The sequence below is a fragment of the Prionailurus viverrinus genome, chromosome B4, assembly GCF_022837055.1.
Source record: "Prionailurus viverrinus isolate Anna chromosome B4, UM_Priviv_1.0, whole genome shotgun sequence".
Taxonomy (NCBI): Eukaryota; Metazoa; Chordata; class Mammalia; order Carnivora; family Felidae; genus Prionailurus; species Prionailurus viverrinus.
Window position 1 is genome coordinate 81,152,670 of NC_062567.1, and position 22,488 is coordinate 81,175,157.

The 22,488-nt window shown below is 53.5% G+C and overlaps 4 protein-coding genes across 6 annotated transcripts; 1 reads left to right on the forward strand and 3 right to left on the reverse strand.

The window, feature by feature from the left end:
* Window positions 1-197: 197 nt before the first annotated feature.
* CDK4 (cyclin dependent kinase 4) lies at window positions 198-3,188 on the reverse strand. Of its 2 annotated transcripts, none has more exons than XM_047866492.1 (8): window positions 2,982-3,188; window positions 2,296-2,532; window positions 2,002-2,137; window positions 1,705-1,884; window positions 1,473-1,582; window positions 1,167-1,217; window positions 895-1,030; window positions 198-623 (listed from the first exon to the last, which is right to left on the reverse strand). In XM_047866492.1, the coding sequence occupies exons 2-8, from the start codon at window positions 2,511-2,513 to the stop codon at window positions 531-533; spliced, it is 924 nt and encodes a 307-aa protein (XP_047722448.1). In that variant the 5' UTR covers window positions 2,514-2,532; window positions 2,982-3,188; the 3' UTR covers window positions 198-530. The 2 variants fall into 2 exon arrangements, with proteins under 2 accessions (XP_047722448.1, XP_047722449.1); XM_047866493.1 differs by having other exon boundaries at window positions 1,717-1,884; window positions 2,982-3,183.
* A 2,537-nt stretch (window positions 3,189-5,725) lies between these two features.
* On the forward strand, window positions 5,726-10,122 carry MARCHF9 (membrane associated ring-CH-type finger 9). The gene is made up of 4 exons (XM_047868553.1): window positions 5,726-6,669; window positions 7,699-7,854; window positions 8,809-9,001; window positions 9,264-10,122. The coding sequence occupies exons 1-4, from the start codon at window positions 6,313-6,315 to the stop codon at window positions 9,596-9,598; spliced, it is 1,041 nt and encodes a 346-aa protein (XP_047724509.1). The 5' UTR covers window positions 5,726-6,312; the 3' UTR covers window positions 9,599-10,122.
* Window positions 10,123-13,093: 2,971 nt separating this feature from the next.
* On the reverse strand, window positions 13,094-18,693 carry LOC125169980 (25-hydroxyvitamin D-1 alpha hydroxylase, mitochondrial). The gene is made up of 9 exons (XM_047865983.1): window positions 17,483-18,693; window positions 16,635-16,825; window positions 15,925-16,127; window positions 15,644-15,844; window positions 15,386-15,558; window positions 15,007-15,179; window positions 14,722-14,800; window positions 14,240-14,437; window positions 13,094-13,922 (listed from the first exon to the last, which is right to left on the reverse strand). Exons 1-9 carry the CDS (start codon window positions 17,675-17,677, stop codon window positions 13,809-13,811), a joined length of 1,527 nt encoding a protein of 508 aa, XP_047721939.1. The 5' UTR covers window positions 17,678-18,693; the 3' UTR covers window positions 13,094-13,808.
* A 140-nt stretch (window positions 18,694-18,833) lies between these two features.
* Window positions 18,834-22,438, reverse strand: METTL1 (methyltransferase 1, tRNA methylguanosine). Of its 2 annotated transcripts, none has more exons than XM_047865988.1 (6): window positions 21,980-22,438; window positions 21,102-21,265; window positions 19,956-20,140; window positions 19,752-19,865; window positions 19,491-19,592; window positions 18,834-19,327 (listed from the first exon to the last, which is right to left on the reverse strand). In XM_047865988.1, exons 1-6 carry the CDS (start codon window positions 22,087-22,089, stop codon window positions 19,172-19,174), a joined length of 831 nt encoding a protein of 276 aa, XP_047721944.1. In that variant the 5' UTR covers window positions 22,090-22,438; the 3' UTR covers window positions 18,834-19,171. The 2 variants fall into 2 exon arrangements, with proteins under 2 accessions (XP_047721944.1, XP_047721943.1); XM_047865987.1 differs by having other exon boundaries at window positions 21,977-22,421.
* Between the last annotated feature and the right edge of the window lie 50 nt (window positions 22,439-22,488).

Below are 22,488 nucleotides of genomic sequence, written 5' to 3' on the forward strand. Positions count from 1 at the left end.
CATTCAAAGAAGCAACTTAAGTGCCTTTTTTTCTCTCTTGCCGGTTGGGCTCCACTGCCTACACAGGCTCTGTGACTGACCTGGGGAGAATCTTTCAAGATTCTATAGTGAAGTTCCATCTTCCAAATGGTTTTTCCAAATCCCCAAATGGTAAAGCCCATCAGAAGATGAAATATTTAAAAAAAAAAAAGACCGTATTTCTTTGTTTTGTTTTGTTTTTCCTGTATAAAAAAAGATCCCAATATCAAGATAGGAAGGGGGAAAACAAGGAAGATACCCCTTGGTGTATGGAAATCGGGGGGGGGGGGGAGGAGGGGCAGGGGAAGGATAAGCTTCAAAAGGAGGGATGGGATGGGAGGGGAATGTCATTAAGGCAGCAAAATACTCTCTGGAGAGCTGGGAGGAGTTTCCACAGCCTCAGAGATGAAGCTGAGGTCGCCTTCTCAGTTGGGGGGCTCTCCACTCAAGTGTTCAAAGGAAGGGAGACGACGGCTTTTCTTCTCTTGGTCCTGTTGCAGCCACTCCACTGCTCACTCTGGGTTACCTTCTGCCTTTTGTAGATAAGAGTGCTGCAGGGCTCGGAAGGCAGAGATTCGCTTGTGTGGGTTAAAAGTCAGCATCTCCTGAGAAGTGGAGGCAAAAATCAAAAAACCGTGAAGACAAAAAAAAAAATAAAATGAAATAAAACAAAAAGACTTTTGCTCACCCCCAATAATACCTAGGATGGCGTATGTTCTACATCCCTCTTTTGGATGGCCTATTCACGGCAACATTAAAAACTAGCCCATCCTCCAACCAAGTCTTAGTTGCCATGACAGTTTAAGTCCCTTTTATACTGCTCTGTTTTCCTTCCCAACCTCCCCTTGTGCCCGTGCCCATGTGCAAGCCCAGTACCAGCAGCAGCTGTGCTCCAGACTCCTCCAACTCAGGTACCACTGACTGCACTGGACGGGGTCCTCTGGGGGAAAAGGCTCCTCGGGGCAGAGACACATCTCGGGGCCAGTCATCCTCTGGGGGCAGCCCGATCAGGCTATGGGGAGCAGGAGAACTCTGGTCAAGAGGGTCCTTCTCCAGCCCCCATTTCCAGGGGCAGAGCCAGTTGCCATCCAGGGTTTAGCAGAAAGATTCAGAATGGAAAATTCTTTTCCCCCATGCTGGTCACTTACTCAAAGATTTTGCCTAACTGGTCAGCTTCAGAGTTTCCACAGAAGAGAGGCCTAAGGTGAGAAAGGACACAGGGAGCAGTCATTTTCAAAGATCTGATAGTGAAATAATTATTGCTAGTGGCTCAAAACAGAGGGTATAGAGAATATGGGGCTATGAAGTTCCTAATTCCAGGCCATTTGAGAGTTCCTGGTTAGGGACAAAATGGTCAAGAGTACTTAAGTGAAACAATGGGCAGGGAGTGGATGCAGTTTATGACTAAGAGATTTGGGAAACTCAAGATAGTTCAGGATACTCGGGTCTCATACTTGCGACGAAACATCTCTGCGAAGATACAGCCAACGCTCCACATGTCCACAGGTGTTGCGTACGTAGACTGCAGAAGAACTTCCGGAGCACGGTACCAGAGTGTAACAACCTAATGGGAATAAGAAAAGCGGATGAGGATTGTATGGGTTACCATGAACCACAACTGGTTAATTAAAGTCACAAAACACATGACTTCTCAATTGCTATGGTCAGCCACTCCCCTACCCCCACCTTTCTACTGACCACAGGTGTAAGTGCCATCTGATAGCTGTAGATTCTGGCCAGGCCAAAGTCAGCCAGCTTGACTGTCCCACCACTTGTCACCAGAATGTTCTCTGGCTTCAGATCTCGATGAACAATGCAGTTGGCATGGAGGAAATCTAGGCCTCTTAGAAACTGGCGCATCAGATCCTAGTTTGGAAGGGGGAAACACACAGGAACTGGAAACTAGACACCATACCTGAAATCACAACAGGTTCTACCACAAAGGTCTCAGTGTACCTCTCAGTGTCTACCCACCCTACCCACCTTGATAGTCTCCACTGGCAAGCCTGGTGGGGGTGCCTTGTCCAGATATGTCCTTAGGTCTTGGTCCACATGCTCAAACACCAGGGTCACTTTGGTCTCTCGGTCAGTTCGGGCAGTGGCACAGACATCCATCAGCCTGGCCAGAACAAATCGTCACTCACTGATCAATCCCTTTGTACCCGATGGCCTCCCCTATTTCCTCAGGGTCCCTACTTCCCTTCTGACCATCACTCCTCACCTTTAGGTTACCTTTTCCCCTTTACTACCCACTCCCAACCCTCCACCTCTTCTTACCGGACAACATTGGGATGTTCAAAAGCCTCCAGCCGCCTCAGTAAGGCCACCTCACGAACTGTGCTGATGGGAAGGCCCCCGCTAGCACCTCCTCCGTTAGGGACTCTCACACTCTTGAGGGCCACAAAGTGGCCACTGTGGGGATCACGGGCCTTGTACACGGTTCCATAAGCACCAACACCAATCTCGGCCACTGGCTCATATCGAGGAGTAGCCATTCTCAGATCAGAGGAGACCCTACAATCACAGAGACTCCTGCCACTGAAAATCCCTTCCAAAGTTCAGATGGTGTAAGCCTGCAGCAATAAAGTGACTCCCACAAAAGACATTACAAAGACACCACATCAGCATCCCGTCCCTTCCCCAATCTTCCACGAGGCTGGTCCCTCAGGTAACACAATGACCCTAACTCCAACCCCTCCAGCCACGTGAAGCCCTAAAATATAAAATTCCTCGTCCTTTGGGACAGACCATCGCGCCCCGCACAAGGTTGATCTCACACGACACACCCCCTGCGTCGAAGATCCGACATCCAGTCCCTAAAATGACACCTCCATATGACCACAAAGGAACAAATTACACCCTGCCCCACTTCCCGCCCTCGAGCCATCCTTCCATAACTTGCTCGTGTAGGAAGCCGTGCAGGACGAAAATGGTCCCCATTCCTGGGAAGGGTCTATACTTACCTCACTCCGTGCCGGGAGCTGCGGGGGCGGCCCGTTATCGGGGCCCCGGAGCCAGATCCTGAGGCGCCATACACTCGAGCTCTGTCCGGTGCAGCTGGACGCTACGGGCCCGACCATAGACACAGCCCGCAAGCTAGAGCGGCCCCCTTACCCCCACCCTCACCATGTGACCAGCTGCCAAAGAGGCGCGCGGAAACTGGAGGGGCGGGGCGAACGCCGGACGTTCGGGGCACGTACGAGACACTCATGCGCAGAGGAGCAGCCAGGAGAGGCTTTGACCGGGAAGGGGGCGGGGAGGAGAAAGGGGCGGAGGAGCAATGGCAGCCACGTGATCTGTTGCTATCACACGTGACCGCTTAGCTCTGAGGAGCAGAGGTGTGGTTACGCGGCAGGGCACGTGACTGACTGCCAGACCCTGGCGGGGGGGAGGGTGAGAGGAAGACAAGAGAGGGTGGAGTCCAATGCGGTGCCATGGCAACCTGGGCCACCCAGATCCCAACTCAGGGCTGCAGGCCGAGCCTGAGCACTTCTCCAGTCTCACTGCACATCTCACTATATGGTGGTCTGGCGGGGAGGGGGCGAGACGTGGCGCGGTCGCCTTTCTGCTTTGAAGCCAACGTAAAACATACTCCCATTTGCGGCTTTGTTTCATTCATTCACTCATTCAACAAATTTTTACTGAGTGCTTGCTTCCTGTGTGTGTATGCAGGGTTTTTGTTTGTGTGTGGGTTTTTTTGGTGTCTCAGTCACTAGCCCTTTAAAGTAATGATGAGGCTGTCTGTAAAGATGTAGCCAACAATGTGGTCGTATAAAACAGAGTAGACAATACCCATCCGAGGGCAAAACTAGGGTTAAATAATTGATGGAAGACAGATTAATGCAGTGATCCAACAGGAAGAGTGGCAAGGTAATGCCCTCCTCTCCTCCCAACTTCTACCCTTTCTTGGGAGTGTTAAAATTGGGAGTGCTTTCTGGCAGATAAGTTATCAATGAGCAAGAGACAGGAATGTTTAACCTTTAAGGTTCTTTCTAGCACTAAGATGCTAGGATATATATGTGTTTGTATATGTGTATACATATGTATACATTTTATACATTTTATATAGATAGATACAGCAGTGGGCATGTGTGAAGGAGTCACCACTACCACCACCTTAGACCACTGCATTGCATGAGAATGATTTGTGCTTGTCTACAAACCTTGTGACTCCTTGTTTGCTTCTCTCTTTTCCCCAATGCAAGTTTTCTTAGACCTTGCTCCCACCCAGAACACAGACTTTTCCAAATGGCCTCTATTCGCAGACACCTAGGTAGACAACAGACAGGTTTCTCTGACTTTCCTTGTCTTACTGGCTCTAACTTCCTTATTAATCTCCTAACCCTTCAGGGGAATGGGAATAAGGAGGGAAGGGATCAGTGTCTCATTTGTGAGAAATTGTCTAAAATCTGAAACCATTTTATAACTCTGTTTGCCACTCTTTCCATCTTAACTTCTATTCTCCTCAACCATCCTGCAGAGGATGTAAGAGTTCAGGCTTGAGATGAATATAAACTATGCTCCAGGGCAAAATGGAATACAGGTCAGTACAGATTCCCCCTCTTTCCATTCTGGTAGTTGTAGCTCTGGGCCCTTGCTGACAAGGGCAGCTGGGACACAGGAAAGAAAGTCCTCAAGGTCTGAATTGGGTAAGGGGCTTCGGAGGGGAATGTTTTATTGGCTACCTTGCCGGGACTGGTTGGTTCATAAACCTTCTGGCAGACAAAGTGTCTCTGAGTGTGTCAAATTTCTTTCCTACGCCGGCAGGGTCCACTTCAGCTTCACCTTCCACAGCTTACTGTGTTTAGAATAGAAGTCATCCTCTAGGTTGCCTTGGGTTCCAGCCCCCTTTCTGATTCATGCATTCATCCATGCAAAGCATTTGAATGCTTCATAAAAGCATTACTCTCCTTAATCACTTTTATTGAGGAGACTTAGTTTGGCAGTCTGTCTCTGGTTCCATACCCTCTCTTCTCCTGTTAATTACTCTTTTGCTAATTAATTTTTTTTCCAGTGCGTTTGACCCAATGGGCTCTCCCCTGGAATCCCTTTTCCCTCAGCGTTGGAGAGGGGAGATGTACGTGTAAAGCAGAAATGATGTGATGAGAGGGTAGAACTGGTTCTCAGGGTCAAGGCCTCCATAAAAGCAAAAGCAAAGAGCTGTGTGTGTGTGTGTGTGTGTGTGTGTGTGCGCGCGCGCGCGCGCGCGCGCCTGCGCTTGTAGTATTCACTTCAGTGTAGTGTTGTGGGGCAGGAGAGTACCAGGAAAGACACTTTAATCCCTTTAGTACTCTTGTCTCTCTTCCTCACTCACCTCCTCACACGTTACAATTACACACTTCTGTTTCTCATACCATCCAAATGCATCTCTTACTAATATGTTTTCCACTGCCCCACACCATGCACACTCCCGTCTTTTGTGTAAAAGTGTTTATTGCTTGAGTCCATCTCTTGTTCACCTTCCTCACACCTCAGACACTTGCATAGCTCTTTCTTTGCACACTCCTATCTTGCACAAGCTTCTCCCTCCCGGGTGCACCTGCGTCTTTGACCACTCACCTTGCTTCCTCACTCGCTCACCAGCACCCGACCCCCATTAACACACCTATTCTCCTACCCGTGTGCACACTCCCCTTCCTTGGCCACTCCCCTCCCTCCACCCTCCCCCGGGCTCGCACACTCGCCCCCGCCTCTGGGGACACCTGCTCGTGCGGGGCAGGGCGGGGATGCGCAGCCGCGGCCACTTCTCTCCCGCTCCCCGCCCCGCCCCTCCCTCCATCCCTCACCGGCTCCCCGGCTCCCGCCCCGCCCGCCCCGCCCGCCCGCCGCTCCGGGGGGGTCTCCGCCGCCGCCGCCGCCGGAAGGAGCCGCCATTTGCCACCGCCGAGCGCACGGGCCGAGCCGAGCCGGAGCCGGGAACCCGAGCGGGGCTGGAGCCAGCTGGACGGCGATGGGGGGCGGCCCCGCCGCAGGAGGCCCGGGGCGCGTAACCCCGGGAGCCCGGCCCGCTCCAGACCCGGACCCGCGGGGCGCGGCACCTTGAGCCCCCCCTCCCCGCCCCCTGCCCTGGCCATGGCTGCCCGCCCCGCCGCCCCCGGGCCGCCAGCCCTCTCGGCCCCGAAAGCCCCGGAACCCCGGCTGTGGCAGCAGTGAACTGCGCTCTCAGGCCCCGAAGACCCCGGCCCGGCTCGGCTCTCCTGCGCGCGCCCCCTTCCCGGCCTTGTCCTCTCCCTTCCCCCCGCCGCCCGAGAGCCCCCCTTGCACGCCGCCTCCCGCCCCCCCGGCGCCCGGACGATGCTCAAGTCTCGGCTCCGCATGTTCCTGAACGAGCTGAAGCTGCTGGTGCTGACGGGCGGGGGGCGGCCCCGGGCCGAGCCGCAGCCCCGGGGGGGCGGGGGAGGCGGCTGCGGCTGGGCGCCCTTCGCCGGCTGCTCGACCCGGGACGGCGACGGCGACGAAGAGGAGTACTACGGGTCGGAGCCGCGGGCCCGGGGCCTGGCCGGCGACAAGGAGCCGCGGGCCGGACCCCCGCCGCCGCCCGCGCCGCCACCGCCGCCCCCGGGCGCGCTGGACGCCCTGTCGCTCAGCAGCAGCCTGGACAGCGGGCTCCGAACCCCCCAGTGCCGAATCTGCTTCCAGGGCCCGGAGCAGGTCAGGCCTGGGCACCCGGCCGGGCGGGAGGGGTGGGGGCGCGTACCTGGGGCGCCCGGGCGGACCACGAACAGGGGGCGGGGCCTGAGGAGGCTGGGCGGGACCCAGGACCCAGAGTGGGTACTGGGTGAGGTTGGGGGGCTGACTGGAGAGGCCCCGGGCGCACGTTTGGGGTAGAGGGGGGGTCAGAGGCTCCCGGGAAAGGGTGGGGCTTTCTCATGGGAGGACTCAAAATCCCTCACACCCACTAACAGGGACAGCCTTTCTGTCCCACTTCTCTCACCCCAGGGTCTCTGTAGGCCGAGGGGCCTATTCTCGGACGTTGGCAGAGTGGTTCTATTCCCCCCTTGAAGGGAGGGGCCCAGCCGGTGCCCTTGCCTCATTCAATATTTCTCTCCGTGGGGCACTTTTCTTCTTCCCATTCCATAACTTTCCATCTCATTCCAAAGAGTACTCTTTGTTCAAATGTTATGGACAAAGTTGTCCTGGGATGGTGCGGGGGCGGGGGGGGGGGGTGTACCTTTGTTATGAGAAATGATTCCTTGATTAAGGGGGAACATATTCCCACTCCCAGGAACTCTCCCCCTTTTGATACTTGGAAACTGAAGACGATAACTCATCCCAGTCTGTACCACATCTGTGAAACACTTTACAGCGAAGGGATGGAGGAGGAAGGCATGGATCAGAAGCTCTGACCCTCCTGCCTCTCTGGAACCTAAGGGGTAGCTTTCCATCTGGGAAGCCTTAATAAAGAGCACCCTCCCCAAATTTTAGGAAAGGAGAAAACTCAGTCCTCTCCTAGCCCCATTTCGGTTCGTTCTTCATCTATTTGGGCAGGGAAGTTTACCCTGAGCTCTAACTTTTTTCTTTTTTCTCGGAGGCCTCAGCCTTCTTGCCCTGTTTTGGGTGAGAGGCCTGAATTTTTTTAAGGTTGGAGAATGACTGACCTGGAGAGGTTTCCCTCTCGGATTGGAGAGGAGTGGGGTCGGGTGGAGACAGCTGACCAGCCCCTCCTCCCTCTTCCTCCAGGGGGAGCTCCTGAGCCCCTGCCGCTGCGACGGCTCAGTGCGCTGCACACACCAGCCCTGCCTCATTCGCTGGATCAGTGAGAGGGGCTCCTGGAGCTGTGAGCTCTGCTACTTCAAGTACCAGGTCCTGGCAATCAGCACCAAGAACCCACTGCAGGTGAGATGCTAGGAAGGAACTTCCAGAGGGGGCAAGGGCTTTCAGCAGCAGAATTAGGGACTCTACAGGGAGCCTATTTTAACCGCTTACTTTTTCCTCAAAGCACCCCTACCCACCATTACCATAATCTCCCGTCTGTCTGTAAGTCCTTCCTTCATTTATTCACATTTATTGGGAACCATGTGTATTCCAGGCACTGTCCTAGGCACTGGGACAACGAAAAGGCAAAAGACGATAATGCCGAAGGTGGTGATGATAGCAGACGTGTAGTGTGTTCTATGTGTCACACTGTTGGTGTGTAGCAACTCATTTAATCTTCATAATAATCCTATTAGTTATCTGCCATTATTATCCACATCTTATTTTATTTTTTTATTATTTAAAAAAGTTCGTTTTAGCGTTTGTTCATTTTTGAGAGAAAGAGAGACAGAGCACCAGCAGGGAGGGGGAGAGAGAGAGAGAGAGGGAGACACAGAATCCGAAGCAGGCTCCAGGCTCTGAGCTGTCAGTACAGAGCATGACGTGGGGCTCCAACTCACCAACAGTGAGATCATGACCTGAGCTGAAGTTGGATGCTTAACCGACTGAGCCACCCAGGCGCCCCTTACTTTCCCCATTTTAGAGATGAGAACACTGATGCACAGAGATATTTAAAAACTTGCCCAAAGTTACTCAGCCAGTAAGTGATAGAGTTAGGATTTGGAATTCAAACCTAAATGGTCTGGGTTCAGAGCACTTGCCTGATCCTGTCTTTCTAACATAAGGCAGACAAGTGGTCTCAGACGGTGTGAAAAGTATCCCATACGAGGTTTGATCAGGACACACAGGAGACAGATTGTTAATCCTGCCTGAAGGGTTTCAGGAAGGCTCTGGAGCATCTTCCTCTTCAGGGCCACTCACCACCTGGCCCTCTTTTTCTTTCTGTGACTTTTTGGAGCCCTTTTTCCCACACAGTGGCAGGCCATCTCCCTGACGGTCATCGAGAAGGTCCAGATTGCAGCCATAGTTCTGGGCTCTCTCTTCCTCGTTGCCAGCATCTCCTGGCTCATCTGGTCCTCACTCAGCCCTTCAGCCAAGTGGCAACGGCAAGATCTGCTCTTTCAGATCTGCTACGGCATGTATGGCTTCATGGATGTCGTCTGCATAGGTGAGGGCACCCCTCTCCCCCTTACCTACTCAGTGGTTTCCTCCAACTCACACACTTAACTTTCCCTGCCCATTCCCTTAGCTCCATAGCCACAATTTTCTACCACTGGGAGCCTTTAGGGCTATCTTGGTGCCCCTACCTTCCCTGCCTCTTCAGGTCTTTTGCATACCCTATCTCCTCACTCTGGCCTATATTTGCTTAAGTACCCCTGGCCTAGGTCTGGGCAGCCGGTGACCCTGGATCTCTTCTCCCTTTCACTCAGGCCTCATCGTGCACGAAGGCTCCTCTGTCTACCGCATCTTCAAGCGCTGGCAGGCAGTGAACCAGCAGTGGAAGGTCCTGAATTATGACAAGACCAAGGACATAGGAGGAGACACAGGGGGAGGGACGGCAGGGAAGCCGGGCCCCAGGACCTCAAGGACGGGCCCCCCCTCTGGGGCCACCAGCCGCCCCCCGGCTGCCCAGCGCATGCGGACGCTCTTGCCTCAGCGCTGTGGTTACACAATCCTGCACCTCCTTGGACAGCTGCGGCCGCCAGATGCCCGTTCCAGTTCCCATTCTGGCCGAGAGGTTGTCATGAGGGTCACCACGGTCTGAAATTGAACTCCAGGAGCGGGGATCTTGCATCAGTGCATCGGCCAGAGATAAGCTGTCATGGCTGCTGGAGGTACCACCCGGACAAGGTGCTTGGGGTGCACTGCCCCCACCACTGAGGATCTCTGTGGGCAGCCTCAAGCTGGAGACATTGTCTGGCCTCTACTGCCCATTGGGTAGAGACACCTGGATGACATTCCAGCCCCCACTGATAGTTCCTCACGCTTATCCTGGGGCAACCAGTGGGCAGGTGGGAAGAGCATCTTTTCTTCCCTAGAGAACCGTCCTTACCTCAGCTCCTAGGGCCTCCAGCCCCCCCAGCTCCACCATAGTGACTTGGTGAAGGGGGACCAATGCCAGAAGAAAGGGGTTGTAGACGCCCCATTCCCCACCCCATGGCCACAGGGCAGCTGGCAATAAGACTAGTATACATTGACCTCCCGTTCCCTGCATGAGGGCGGGAGGGACCTCCCCCTGCTCCACCCCCCATTGCATGGGGGGAGGGCATAAAGAATCATTTATATGCACGTGGAGACTCCTTTCTCATCTGGGGCTTTTCTGGAGGGTTGGGAGGTGTGGGGAGGTTTCTCTGCAGAGGTTGTGAATCCCCAGTGCAGCAGTGGGTTCTGAGTTGGAGCTGTAACTCCCACTTGTTGGTGAATAATTCACATTGGCTGCTAGGTGGCAGTGCTCAGAGGGACCTAAGGGGTGGGCCTGCCACCTGCAAGTTGTATGATCCAGAAAAAAAATCTCTCCGCCGTGGTTTTCCTCTACCTCATAGGGTTGGAATGAGGATAAATGAGGGACAGGTTGAATGCCATCACAAAGAAAATTAGTGATGGCATAAAAAGAGTTCTAGACTAGCTGATGGTCCATTTATTTCAAATAGTAGCTGGTTAACAAATTCCAAAATGTGTTTTTTCATCTGGGGTTGCACAGAGCCTTGGAAATACGTGTTGAGTGTCATAATAGATATGGAAATATGAGGGGAAATAGATACGCAAGTGTGAAGGATGGTGGTTATTTGCAAGAATGAGAGCTCCCCAACCCCCTAAACATTGGGGACTGGGGAAGGATGGAGCTGTCCTTCTTCTTCTGGGGATCTTGTGGGTTCTATTGGTCCTTCCCAGGTAATGTGCTCACCCAGAGAAGTGGCATGAAATGAATTTGGACTCATTTGGAGTGAGACAGACAGAATGTCCCAATGTTATGAATCTCCAACCCCAGCTTAAGCTATTCCTATGGAAGTTCAGGGTCACAGGTCTGATCCCGTGCCCCAGCTAGTGGTATTAACTGGAAGGTATTGCGCTTGGAGGCAGCAGCATAGAGAGCTGTTGTTTATAGAGAAAAGGTTTGGGAAGGACTGGTTAAAATGTGGGTCAGCCTGAGGCCTCCTCCCTTTCTCCTGAGGCCTTGGGGCTGTGTATTTTATGAATGATGGTGTCTTTTAAGTGAACTATTCATCAGCAATTAAAATAATTACTTCATACATTGTTAAGTCAGATCCAGACGCCTTTCCTATTATTGGTCCTTTCCTCAGGAAGATTCTGTTTTGCCTCCTCCCTGGGGATGTTTTTTGGGGAAATGCTTCTCTACTAAAGGTCTACTAAAGGTCACATCCTTGCCTTGGAAATGGTCTTCTCCATCCTTCTGTAAAAGGGAGGGGGGGGGGGGGGGGGGTTGGCTGCTGTCCATGGTGCTGGCACCCAGACTCTCCTGGGAATGGAGGAACTGAAGCTAAAGGCAGGTTTGAGTCATCTGGAAGTACTGGAGTATATCTCTTCTAACAAAAGAGAGGGAGAGAGATCAAAGAGAGGGGACAGAGGCCGATTTTTCCAGTGGGAAATTGTTTGCCTAGAGAGATAACCCTCCACATTCTTCACCTGGGAAGACAGAAGGGTCAGACTTTGCTGATTTGCTATTCACAAAATAGCTGGTGGGGACCAGAAGGAAGACAGCAAATCAGAGTGACTACTAGTACCTATCCTGGCACATATGACAGGTAGGTATGACATAGGTGGGGTTTCTTGTGCCAAACCTGGGCTGTTCATGATGATGGCCCTCCTTGGAAGCTTAGACACACCAAAGAACATATACACACAAATACACTCTCTCCAGTTTCACTCTGGGTCCTAAAATTAGGTCAGTTGAGACCGTATGTTTCCCTCCCTTTCAGTACCATTGGAGGTCTTGCTTGGTATGGGGGTTGGGACCAGCAACCAGTATGGTCCTCTCTCCTTCCTTTTTTCCAACTTAAAGAGACTCTAGTCTAGGAAAGGGGTCATGGGACTGCTGCCCTCAAGTGAGCAGTCCTACTTGCCCAATGAGGAATGTGGGTATACAGAGTTCTCATCACTGATTCCAGGCAGGGGACAGGGTGTGAGAGGAAGCTGGGCTTTATTCTCCCTCAAAGCTCAGATCTGCTAAAAATCAGGTCACTTAGGTTCAAGTTAAGCTTAGTGATAGAGGAGTGGGGGTGGAGATGGAGAATACAATAGAGAGTTGAGAGGAGGGGCAGTAAAGGCACACAAACCTTAGTCTCTGCACAGTGCCTTGGGTATATTGTGCCCCTCTGTAGATCTTACAAAAATGGATACCCCCAGAAGGCCCAGTAGCAGACAATGTCTGTGGTCAGGTAGCCATGTCTAGGGCAGGGGGCCAATGTGGTAGGGGAGGAGGAGGAAGTGTGAAGTGAAATCTCCATCTCTATCCAGCTAATCGGAATGGAGAGGAGCAGGAAGAAGGGGGGCAAGTCTTGACACGGGGAGGGGAATCTAGGCTACAGAGGGGCTGCTGGGAGTGTGCTGAGAGATTTATTTGTACGGAAGATGAGTTAATCTGTATACATCACAAGGGAAGAACTGTGCCCAGCCTCTGGGGGGGCCAGAGAATGCTGATTCAGGGAAACAGAGGCTCCTTCTGCCCACCCCCCTTCTGCCTCAGTGCCCCAGGGCTTCTGGCCACCCCCACACTCAGGTTTCATCCTGTCTGAATTCACTTCTGTGCATGTATCCCTGTCTTTCTCTGAAGGAAATTAGCTTGGAGCAACTTTTCCAGAGAGGGCAGACATCCTCCAGTCCTGGCAGTCCAGGTTCCAAAAGCACTTCCACCAGAGTCAGTTGCCTCTGGCCATCTCTGCAAATCCTGTGCTCCCCAACCCACTTTTATAGCCTAGCCCTTGCAGGTACTTTTCACCACCACCCCCTAAATCTCTTCTACGGAGCCAGACTTAGCTATTCCCTGTACAGACAGAAACGTGTTGGGTTTGTGATGCAAACCACTCTCCCAGGTGTCTAGACCTCCCATTGTTATGGAGGTCACTCCCAGGACCAGAGAAATCAAAGTAGGGGATTTGGTTGAGGGCCTTGCCTCTAGGACTTGTAGGAAGTAGAAGTGGAAGAGAAGTAAATCAAAAGTCAAGGATGAAACATTCGATTCTTTTATTTCAAAACTGTGAATATTAAAAAATTCCACATATGATAGGAAGGTGTAGGCAGGTACAGGCCCAAAGACGTCTCTGTCTGGGAACTAAATGGTGGGACAAGCCAACTCCTAATAGTGATTAGAGAGTCAAGGAGAGTTTTAAAACATCATAAACCAGGTGAGGGCACACTCTCCTTGGTAGGGGCAAGATGAGGAAGGAAGAGAGTAGACAGAGCCTGAAAAGCTGCTTATCCCTTCTGCCACATGGTCCAGATTCAATATGAGAACCTGTATGGAGTCACCCAATCAGGGATACGCCTTGGCAGGGGATATAAAGACTGAATACGGTCTCATTCTTCCTCTCAAAGAGCTCACATGCAAGGAGCCAGGTGCAGACCAGATGCACAATCACTTAGCTCACGTGGTGATAAGTGCTTAGCCAGCAGCTCCTAAACACTGTAGAAGCCCCAAAAGGGCAGTGGTTGAGTCCTTCCCCAGGCCACCCAACATTATTAGTTAAAATTTGAGTTGGCCCTTGAAGGATACCTATGATATGACCAGAAGAAAGGCTGAGCAGACACAAGGATCATGGTTTTCTCAGGGCCTGATGGGTGAGGCCAATGCCTACTTCACACCTTGGTCAGAGCTGCCTCAAACAGTTTGCTATGGTCCCTTTAACCAGTCTGGTCAGATAGACAGGTTTCAGGGGGAATACATATCTCTTGGTCTTGTGCCTGATAGATCCCTGCAATGAGAGAAAGCGTGATGATGACAGCCTCCATCCACAGGACTATCTGTCCACAAACTGTAGGTTAATGCTCCTCTCCGGTACCAGGACAGTCCGGGTCATGGGTCTGACTGGGGCAGCACCGGGCTCAGGCTGCACCTCAAAGTGGGTCAAGATCTGGAAAGGGGAGGAAGAAGGCTATCACTATGGGAGGGGTCTACAATGGTGGGTTTGATTGGTAAAGGGCATTATTAGTGTTAGGTTGGTCGATGTTGAAATGGCACCTGTGGTCAGTAGAGAATTTCTTGGTTAATGAGGGTAAGGGATTATGGCAGGGAAAAAGATAGTCTAAATACCTTTGCTCACCTTCTAGACCTATAACAGGATTGCAGTATTTCGGAGGATTAGGTTTACCAAATCATATATTTTGCTATGCTTGTCAGAAGAGTTCATGGCTTTAGAGGGTTAGAGTCTCTCATGTCTAGATCACTCACCTGAGCCAAAGCCATTTGCAGTTCAAGCTCTGCGAGGCGTCTCCCCATGCAGCTGCGTTTGCCAAAGCCAAAGGGAAGAGATGCGAATGGGTGGGGGGCTGGACCTTCCCCCAGCCAGCGAGCTGGACGAAAAGAATTTGGCTCTGGGAACTGGGCAGGATCCCTTGAAGTGGCATAATGACACAGTGTGACCAGCGTCTGGTGGGAAAGGAACATAAACTTGTCAGTTTGGGCCCATGAATGCAGGGAGGGACATGGAAAAGAGGATACATGGATTGGAGCAAAGGCAGGCTCTGGTTGGTTATGGTGAAGTTTTCTGGGGCTACTTTTGGAATGATTTCTCCACTGTCCCATTTTATCCTAGAGAGAGGCATTCAGGCCAAAGGGAGGGTGAAGGGCTTATGTGGAATGTTTGAGAAGAGGACGGGGCCCAAGAGAGTGAGGGGATGGCTTAGCAAAAGGGATCCATAGGCTCTACTCACATTTTTGGGGATAATATAGTCACCCACACAAATGTCTTTGTCTGGGACACGGGAATTTCCAGGTACCACAGGGTATAGTCTGGATTGCAGAACCAGAGGGAAACAGCAAGGTGAGGCCAGGACTTGCAGCCTCCCTCTCATCCCTCAGCCCACAACATCCAAACCCATTCTTGGCCAGGAGTAGAGCACCATTTTCCTCTGCTCTCTCTCCCTACTCCCACTCACTATCTGCTTCCCCAGGCCTTCCCAGCATTTTCTCTAGCTCCTCCTCTCCTGTTCCCTCACCTTAGCACTTCCTTGACCACCGCCTTCAGCAGGGGCAGCTGGGATAGAGCAGTAGCTGAAGGATGGGCATTGGAGCCAGGGCCCAGGGCAGCTGTGATCTCAGAGTAGAGTGCCATCTGGACTTCCGGGTGCCGAGAGAGTTCATATAGAGCCCAGGAGAGTGTATTGGATACCTGAGAGGACAGGTGAGAGCATCAGAGGCGTTAAGAGTGGAGACCCAGTGAAGAGGGCAGAATATGAGGTAGTCTGGAGCTCAGGAGGTGTTAAGCCAAGCTGGCCTAAAGGGCCATAGTGGATCCCCTGCAGCAGCAGGGTGGCCCCTGAAACTGGAGAGGATAAGCTCTGGAAGTTGGGCTCCCAACAGGGAGGAGAACCTCACTGTGTCCACTCCGGCCAGTAGCAGCTCTGTCACATTGCCCAGGATGGACGGGGCAGGCAACTCTTCCCGGAACAGGAAGTAGGTCAGGTGTGCCCCAGATCCCGCGTCCTCCTCAGGCTTTCCCTTGCTCCTCAAGGCTACCTCGGCCTCTCGCCGCTCCACGTGCTGCTGGGCTGTGTGGGGAGAAGGTACAGGGATGCCTCACCATCCCCGAACAGCTTTATGTTCCCCTATCCTCACTTCATTTCCATGCCTTACCAAATGCAAACATGTGGTCCCAGTCTCGGCAGAGGCGGCCCCAGGGTCCGGGCACGAGGCGGTGAAGCCAGCTAGGCATCGCCATGGTCAGCAGCGTGGACACAAATACCGATCCCACCGCGCGGATGAAGGTCTCTGTGTCTGGAGGCACTTCGGCCTCCAGGCAGCCCAGGCGTGAACCCAGGAGCACGGCGGCTATCCCTGGGCGCGAGGGGGCGCTGTCAGGGCACTGAGAAACCCAGGCGGGTGCCTCCTACACTTGCCCCTGCCTTGGGACTCACCTTCTAGTCCAAACTTGTAAAACTCTCCTGCCACATCCCGAACCAGAGCGGGCGGCCCAGCGCCGCGTCCCCGCTGGCGCCGAAGACGCCGCACAAGGTCATGGACCACGTCGTCTAGGGTTCCGGCGTAGCGGGCGGCTGCTTGAGGCCGGAGGAGCAGCGGGGCCAGGAGGCTGCGGAGCCTCTGCCATTCTTCGCCTTCCCTACGGGTGTGCAGAGAGGGGGCGCATCAGAGCGGATGGGGTTGTGTGGGGGTGGCTGGACGGAGCTGGCTGCAGCGAAGATGGAGCGTGTTCGGCCGGGGTGGCCAGAAAGAGACTGCCGCCGCTCCCCTGGGGTACCAAAACCTGCCCCTGCCTGTGCCCGCTTTCCATTCCCCTACTTCGTTACTCATTTCCTGCCCCGGAGGGGCCTGGGTTCCTGGGTAACTTGAGTCACAGAATCTGACATTCCACCTGGGTCCTGGTACCTTCGCCCCTTCGGCGGATTCCCAGGATTTTGGCTTCAAAAGACAAAGAGATGGGCGGTGGGGCAAGGGCGGGGCTTTACCTGAGCTTGAGCGAAAATGGCAGGGGTGAGAAGCCCCATTTACCAGAAGGTTGAGGGAAAAGGCCGACCTCCCTCCACACCCCGAGACAGACTGTCTCCAGACCAGCCACAGGAGAGGGGCGCAGCAGGACGTTTGGGCTTTGAGGCCAGAGAGGACTCACGCGGTGAGCAGTCCGCAAGCCCGCTGGCGGCGGCGACGGTGCTCTGCCCAGGGTGAGAAGCTGCAGCGCTCGGGCCGGGGACCCTCCTGTCGCAAGAGCTGCTCGATGAGTGTAGGGGCCGCCACGTACACAGTGCGCACCTTCCCGAAGCTGGCCAACCACACGGGACCGAAGCGCGCGACGCCCTGCACCTGGGAGAAGGGGAGGCGGACACTGGAGACGTGGGCCGCCGGCATCCAGCTCGGTCCGTACCAACTCCAAGGGTGTTCGCTGGGCTGTGCAAGGGGGAGCTTCAGTCTCTTCACGATCTCCCAGCTGGTATGTAGCCCTCACGCTTCAAACCTCTCCTCCTTCTCTTTTCCTCGCTTCACATCCCTAGGAAGTTTGAGTGTGATGGGCAAGACGGAGGAACTTTGCACAAAGCGGACGGACATTCAGGTTCTCTCTTAGGTCGCCCGGCATAAACCGAGGCGGAGAGATCCCAGAGGTTCCTCACGTGGACTATCTCGGGACGAGCCCCCAGCGACTGAATAGGAGCGCCTGTAGCTTTAAGCTGGAAACGCGGCTAAGGTACTGTGCGTTTCTGCCTCCCGAGCACTTGTTCTGGACTTAACTCGGCCCCAACTTCTACAGAGCAAGAAGGCGCTTTTTGAGCGCACTCCTCTGCTGGGTATAGGGATGGACTCCGAGTAGGTCGAGCCACTGCCGGCAGCCCCAATTTCTCTATAGTTCATGGGCATCCGTTCTCACTGGACCTCTTCCTACTTTCTGCACTAGTCTGTCCTTTCTAGCTTTGTCAAAGCCAATTTCTCCAGCATTAATTTCCAGGAACGACGTCCCCCCTCTACCTGCAGCTCGTGTAGCCGCGACAGACCTCCCTTGCAGAAAAGTTCAGCAAGGAAGACGGGCGTGGATGGGCCTGGGATGTCCGCCAAGCTCCTGGGCGCGGAGTCGGAGCCTCTGGAACCCAGTGAGGCGCTCAGCTTGGGAGCACGGTGGACGCGATGAAACATTCTGGAGGCGAGCTTGAGAGTCTGGGTCATGGCCTGGTTCAGGGAGCCCGTGAAAGAGAGCACTTTTCCCAAGCACCTAGCTTTCTTGTTTGAACCCCTATTTAAGCTTTGGGAGGGATAGTGGTGACGCCCCCTCTTCAAGCTCCTCAGCCAATCTCCTCCCCTGAGTGGTCAAACTGGGGATTGGGGATTAATACCCAGGAACAGTAGGCGGGGCTGGAGTTGCCTGGCAGCTCTCTTGGGTCTCATGTTGCAATGACCCTCTTGGGAAGTGAGGCCTGCCTTAGTTTCCCCTTCTGGGCTGGTGCCCCAACCCAGCAGCCTGAAGATCTCTTCCTGGGAAAGGCTATTTGGTGAGGTTTAGGATACCAAGGTACAGGGTCAGCCCCTAGTATTCCCACTTCCCCAGGGAGCCAGGCCCCCTTGGGCCCATCCTCAGGAATTCCCCATCCTCCAGCTCCTTCCGGACTACTGTAGCTGTCTCCATAGTCTTGGCTTCTGGGGCTGCACCTTCTCTGGATATAAGCAAAACTTTCCCACACTACCACATCTCTCCCTCCCCCCTCCCATACCTGACTCTGGGCAGAGGGTGGGTGAGTTAATGGGTTAAAGTGGCTCCAGGAGCCTTCATCTTTGTTCCTCAGGAGGAAGGGGGTGGTGTTTTAGGTCAACAAACTCCGTCCTTCCAGCCATGGGAGTCTGGGGCTTGACGAGCAGAAACAAAGGAACTTTTGCAAGTTAGAAAACTTCAGAGATTTCTCTGGGCTCCTGGATGGAGCAAGGGCTAAGTGTTTGCTCTGAACCTCCAGCTGACTCAGTCCTCTTTGGGGGGGATTTCTAGTCAGCAGCTGATTTTCACTTTTAGCCTCAGAAGCCAGCATAGTTTAGTTCTCTGCTCCTCACTCCCCCACCCTGCCTCTACTGGGATCTGTGCCAGTCAGTTAGCTCTGAAGTTCTGGAACCGAAGGTCAACATGAAAAAGGAGAGGGTCTCTGTGCCCCCCGCCCTGACTCTCCTGAGACAGCAACAATAAAGGCAGCAGATTCCTTGGGTCAAGTCTCAGGCATGGAGAGGATGGGGGAATGGGAGAAGGCACGTGACACACGCTCTGGTCTTTCCTGAGAAATAGCAACACACGTATACGTGTTATCCCCAGGACTGCAAAGTAACACAAGTGGACAGGCGATCTGAGTCTAGCAAGCAGTTTACATGGACAGTGGAGAATTCCATTCATCACTCCAGCTGAGAAGGAGAGATCCCAGAAGGAGAAGGAAGTGCTAAGGGAGAGCAAGACCCCACATCCTTCCAAACATCCCTTCTGGTTCAAGGTCTTTTGACCTTCCTAGTCAGTTTCTTTTGCTTTCTGCTAGTGGTAGAGGGGCAACAAGGTGAGGTCAGGGGTAGTTGTGAATCCCAGGTTTCTGCCCTGGGCAGTTTCCCAACTTCTTTGAAAGACTGTCGCCTCTTGGTCCTAGCAGTCTCAGCTCGGAAGGTCCAGGGGTCAAGCTAAGGCAAGGTAAGCAGTCAGTGGCCAAGAGAGGGGGGATTAGGAGTCACTGCCTGGAGGGTGGGATCCTGTATTCTTCGGAAGATGGCTGGGAAATTCTTGCCTCCATTGCGTAAGACTTTCTTTCCCTCTTCGGTTGAGGTGCCCAGGTGTCCCACAATGGGGTCTTCAGTCTGGGAAAAGGAAGAATCCAATAAATCCTTGCCCATCTTTCAGGTTGCCCCTGGCCCTGAGACTCCTATCTCATCCCCCTGGCACTGAGCTGGGTTCAAAGACTACAGAACCACTCTGGAAAAGGCCTGCATCTTTGCCATTTCCTTTAGGCCCCCTACTTACCAGTTCCTCCAGAGGCACACGCTCAAACAGGGGGTGCCTTTCAAAATGGGTGCACATCCAGTCGTGTAGCTCCAGCACATCCGTTATGGTATACACCAGTCCCTGCACAGGCAAAATCACTCTAGACAGGGGGCTGCATGCAATTGAGCGGGGAGCTGATGGGAGAGGTGGTGTGAGTCCTACATGCACCCCCACTGAATCCTTAGTGGAAGGTCTCTGAATAGGCCACTCACCCCACCCTCCCTCCTACTCCCGACTCACCCCGACTCTAAGCACGTAGGCATATTCTGCCAGCAGTGTGGGACTGATGATTCGCCACTTGTGCTTCGTCCGCTTGAAATGTGGGTCAGGGAAGAGGAAGAACATCTTTGTCAGCTGTGAGACAGACATGCATTGACAGGGTTGAAAACCTGGCCTCCGTGCCTCACCTGCCTACCAACCTAACCCATGGGGGCCCCTCCCCACCTGGCCCTTGCGGAAGAAGTTAGGAAGATGTTTCATGGCATTGCTACGGAGACAGGCGATGTTCTGGAAGCCACCTCCAGGAGCTGCTCGTAGGGCCCGAATCCGGTCCTGTACATAGTCTGAGACTTTCACCCGGATCTCCAGACCCAGAATCAGTGTGTCTGGGAACAATGGTGATAGTTCCACTGGGCACAGAAATAAGAATGGAATCGTCAACCTCATACTGGTTTTCATACACCTCATAGATGTGCAGGGTTTTCACACACTGTCTCATTTAATCCTCATAACACTCTGTGGTAAATTGTGAAGATGACAAAACTGAGGGTCAGAAATGCCCAAGGTCTTAGAGCTAAGAAGAGGCAGAATTGGAACTTGAACCAAGGTTTTCTGCCACCAAGTACCATGCTTTTCCTCTCTCTGTCACGCTGTTACCTCTATGGGAGGAACTAAAAATAGGGGTGCCTGGGTGGCTCAGTCGGTTAAGCATCCAACTTTGGCTCAGGTAATGATCTCAGGGTTCATGGGTTCGAGCCTGGCGTCAGGCTCTGAGACACAGAGCCTGGAGCCTGTTTTGGATTCTGTGTCTTTCTCTCCCTCCTCTGCTCACACTCTCTGTCTCTCTCTCAAAATAAATAAATAAACATTAAAAATAAAAATAGAGAAGTGGCCTGGCATGCACGACTGGGACGATACAGACAATACAAGAGTAACCTGAAAACATGGGAGTAGAGCAGAAAGAATGAGTTCTGGTGAAGAAGGGGGGAGGGGAGGAAGAGTGGTGGAATCCCTGAGAAAGACAGTTCAGGATCACTGGCCACAGTGACTAATCTCTGACGCTTGTGCTGACCAGCTCACTGACCCGGCACCTTGCAGGTGAAGTGGCTCAAGTAGGGAGTGAGGCCGGGGTGGGGCCAGACAGGACAACAACCCAAGTTCTAAGAAGCATTTGAGACAACACCCTCCCTTCTCCAGGGCAAAGGCCACAGACCCCGAGTACAGGGAAGGTAGAGGCTCTCCACACTGATGTCACAGCACTGGTGTCTGGTCCGAAGGGGAAAGGCCAACTATGGCCCCCACCAAACCTGCTGAGGTAGCAGAACCCAGGCATTGCCTCTCCTCGCCCTAGAGAAAAGGCCAGAATGTTACCTAACAGGCCACCATAGCCACAGCCTATGTCTGCAAACTCTACTTGGGCCGGAGCTCTCTCTTCATTCTTATCCTTTGGGTCATCATGGCTCTTATTTTGAGTCAGTGGAGCGAAGAACTCTGGGTATAGCTCAGACCAGTCCATATCCTCTGGCTTCACAGGGCTATTGGAGAGAAGACAGGAGAGACATGAGAAGGTGGGTCATGCCATTGCAGAAGTGGTACTACATGTGTGTGGGCGAATATGTAAGGGTGGGAGGTAAATGGGAAGAGCATTTCTCAAAAATTCTGTTATAAGTGGGCCCTGTGGTCTCTAGGAGACACAATGGAAACCACCCTTAACCCCCAGTGTGAATCATAGGCCCATCATGAGGCTCATGATTGCTGACCTGTCCATCTCCACTTCTAGGAGTTGATGTGACTCCGGTCAGGCAGCTCTCCTTTCTGGGGCACAAGTTCCCCTTCCCCCGGAGACTGACTGACTAAGGCACCGGGACCTTACTCTTTTTTGTGTGCTTTGTGGTAAGAGGACAGAGTAAGGGCTGGGCGGGATTCATGTATATGTTTGTCTTTTTATTAAATCCGATCAACGAAACCGAAAGATGGAAACGCTATTCTGCCTGCATCAGTCCAGTCTCCGCAAGTTACTTTCTCTCCCCAGACTTGGCACAACCACTGAGACTACGGCCAGAAGCCACGCCCCCTCCCAACCCTCCAACTCCGCCCCCGCCAAATCTCCGCGTCCCACCCCTAAAGCTGACGTCACTCTGCCGATTATCCCTTGTCTGAGACCTCGCTGACCGTTCCAGCACAATAGTCTTTCCCGGCTGCTGCGAGCATTCCTCCCTCCTTTGCCTCCCGTCCCCCTCACTCACTACCGCAGCGTGTGGTCTGCCATGGGGTTGGAGTGAGCACGTTGCCGATAGTAGCGCTTCTGGGGCTGCGGGGCCTCGGCTCCTGCCGCGTCCCCAGTCTCGGCTCCCGCCATGATCCTCGCTCCGGGTTACTCCACTGAACCCACGTGGAGACCAAGGCCCGAGTCGCACGATAATGACGCAGTCAGGCAGGTTGTGAGCAGACCCCGCCTTTTAAAGACCCAGAGTGAAGTCGGTGGTCCTCGGCGCGGAGGGCCGGAGGGGGTCAGAGACCGAGGGCGCCTTTGAGGCACCGATCTCCCGCTGGACTGGCAAGGCTTGACTTGGCACCCTGCCTCTTTGCTTAGCCCGCTTCTGCGTGGTCTGGGTTACCATCCTAGTTGCAGGCACCTATGCACCCCGCAAGTGAGAGGGGTCCCAGGACCCCGCTTCCTACAGAATTGATCCTCGCTCCACCGCCCCCACCCCGTACCCGGGTCTCGGGCCAGTCCGCCAGAGCCTGCCCCCCGTGG

Bases quoted from the DNA above. Each gene is read 5' to 3' on its own strand.
- CDK4 (XM_047866492.1), bottom strand. From the start codon at position 2,513: ATGGCTACTCCTCGATATGAGCCAGTGGCCGAGATTGGTGTTGGTGCT. The intron at 2,138-2,295 runs GTAAGAAGAGGT...TGTTCTGGCCAG, and splicing joins GAACATCCCAATGTTGTCCG to GCTGATGGATGTCTGTGCCA. The intron at 624-894 runs GTACTGGGCTTG...TCCACTTCTCAG, and splicing joins CTGGAGCACAGCTGCTGCTG to GAGATGCTGACTTTTAACCC.
- MARCHF9 (XM_047868553.1), top strand. From the start codon at position 6,313: ATGCTCAAGTCTCGGCTCCGCATGTTCCTGAACGAGCTGAAGCTGCTG. The intron at 6,670-7,698 runs GTCAGGCCTGGG...CTCTTCCTCCAG, and splicing joins GCTTCCAGGGCCCGGAGCAG to GGGGAGCTCCTGAGCCCCTG. The intron at 9,002-9,263 runs GTGAGGGCACCC...CCTTTCACTCAG, and splicing joins CATGGATGTCGTCTGCATAG to GCCTCATCGTGCACGAAGGC.
- LOC125169980 (XM_047865983.1), bottom strand. From the start codon at position 17,677: ATGACCCAGACTCTCAAGCTCGCCTCCAGAATGTTTCATCGCGTCCAC. The intron at 16,128-16,634 runs GTGAGTCCTCTC...GCACACCCGTAG, and splicing joins GCTTGCGGACTGCTCACCGC to GGAAGGCGAAGAATGGCAGA. The intron at 15,845-15,924 runs GTGAGTCCCAAG...CCTCGCGCCCAG, and splicing joins TTACAAGTTTGGACTAGAAG to GGATAGCCGCCGTGCTCCTG.
- METTL1 (XM_047865987.1), bottom strand. From the start codon at position 22,089: ATGGCGGGAGCCGAGACTGGGGACGCGGCAGGAGCCGAGGCCCCGCAG. The intron at 21,266-21,976 runs GTGAGTGAGGGG...TCTCTCCAATAG, and splicing joins GCAGACCACACGCTGCGGTA to CCCTGTGAAGCCAGAGGATA. The intron at 19,593-19,751 runs GTGAGTCGGGAG...TTGCCTGTGCAG, and splicing joins CCTACGTGCTTAGAGTCGGG to GGACTGGTGTATACCATAAC.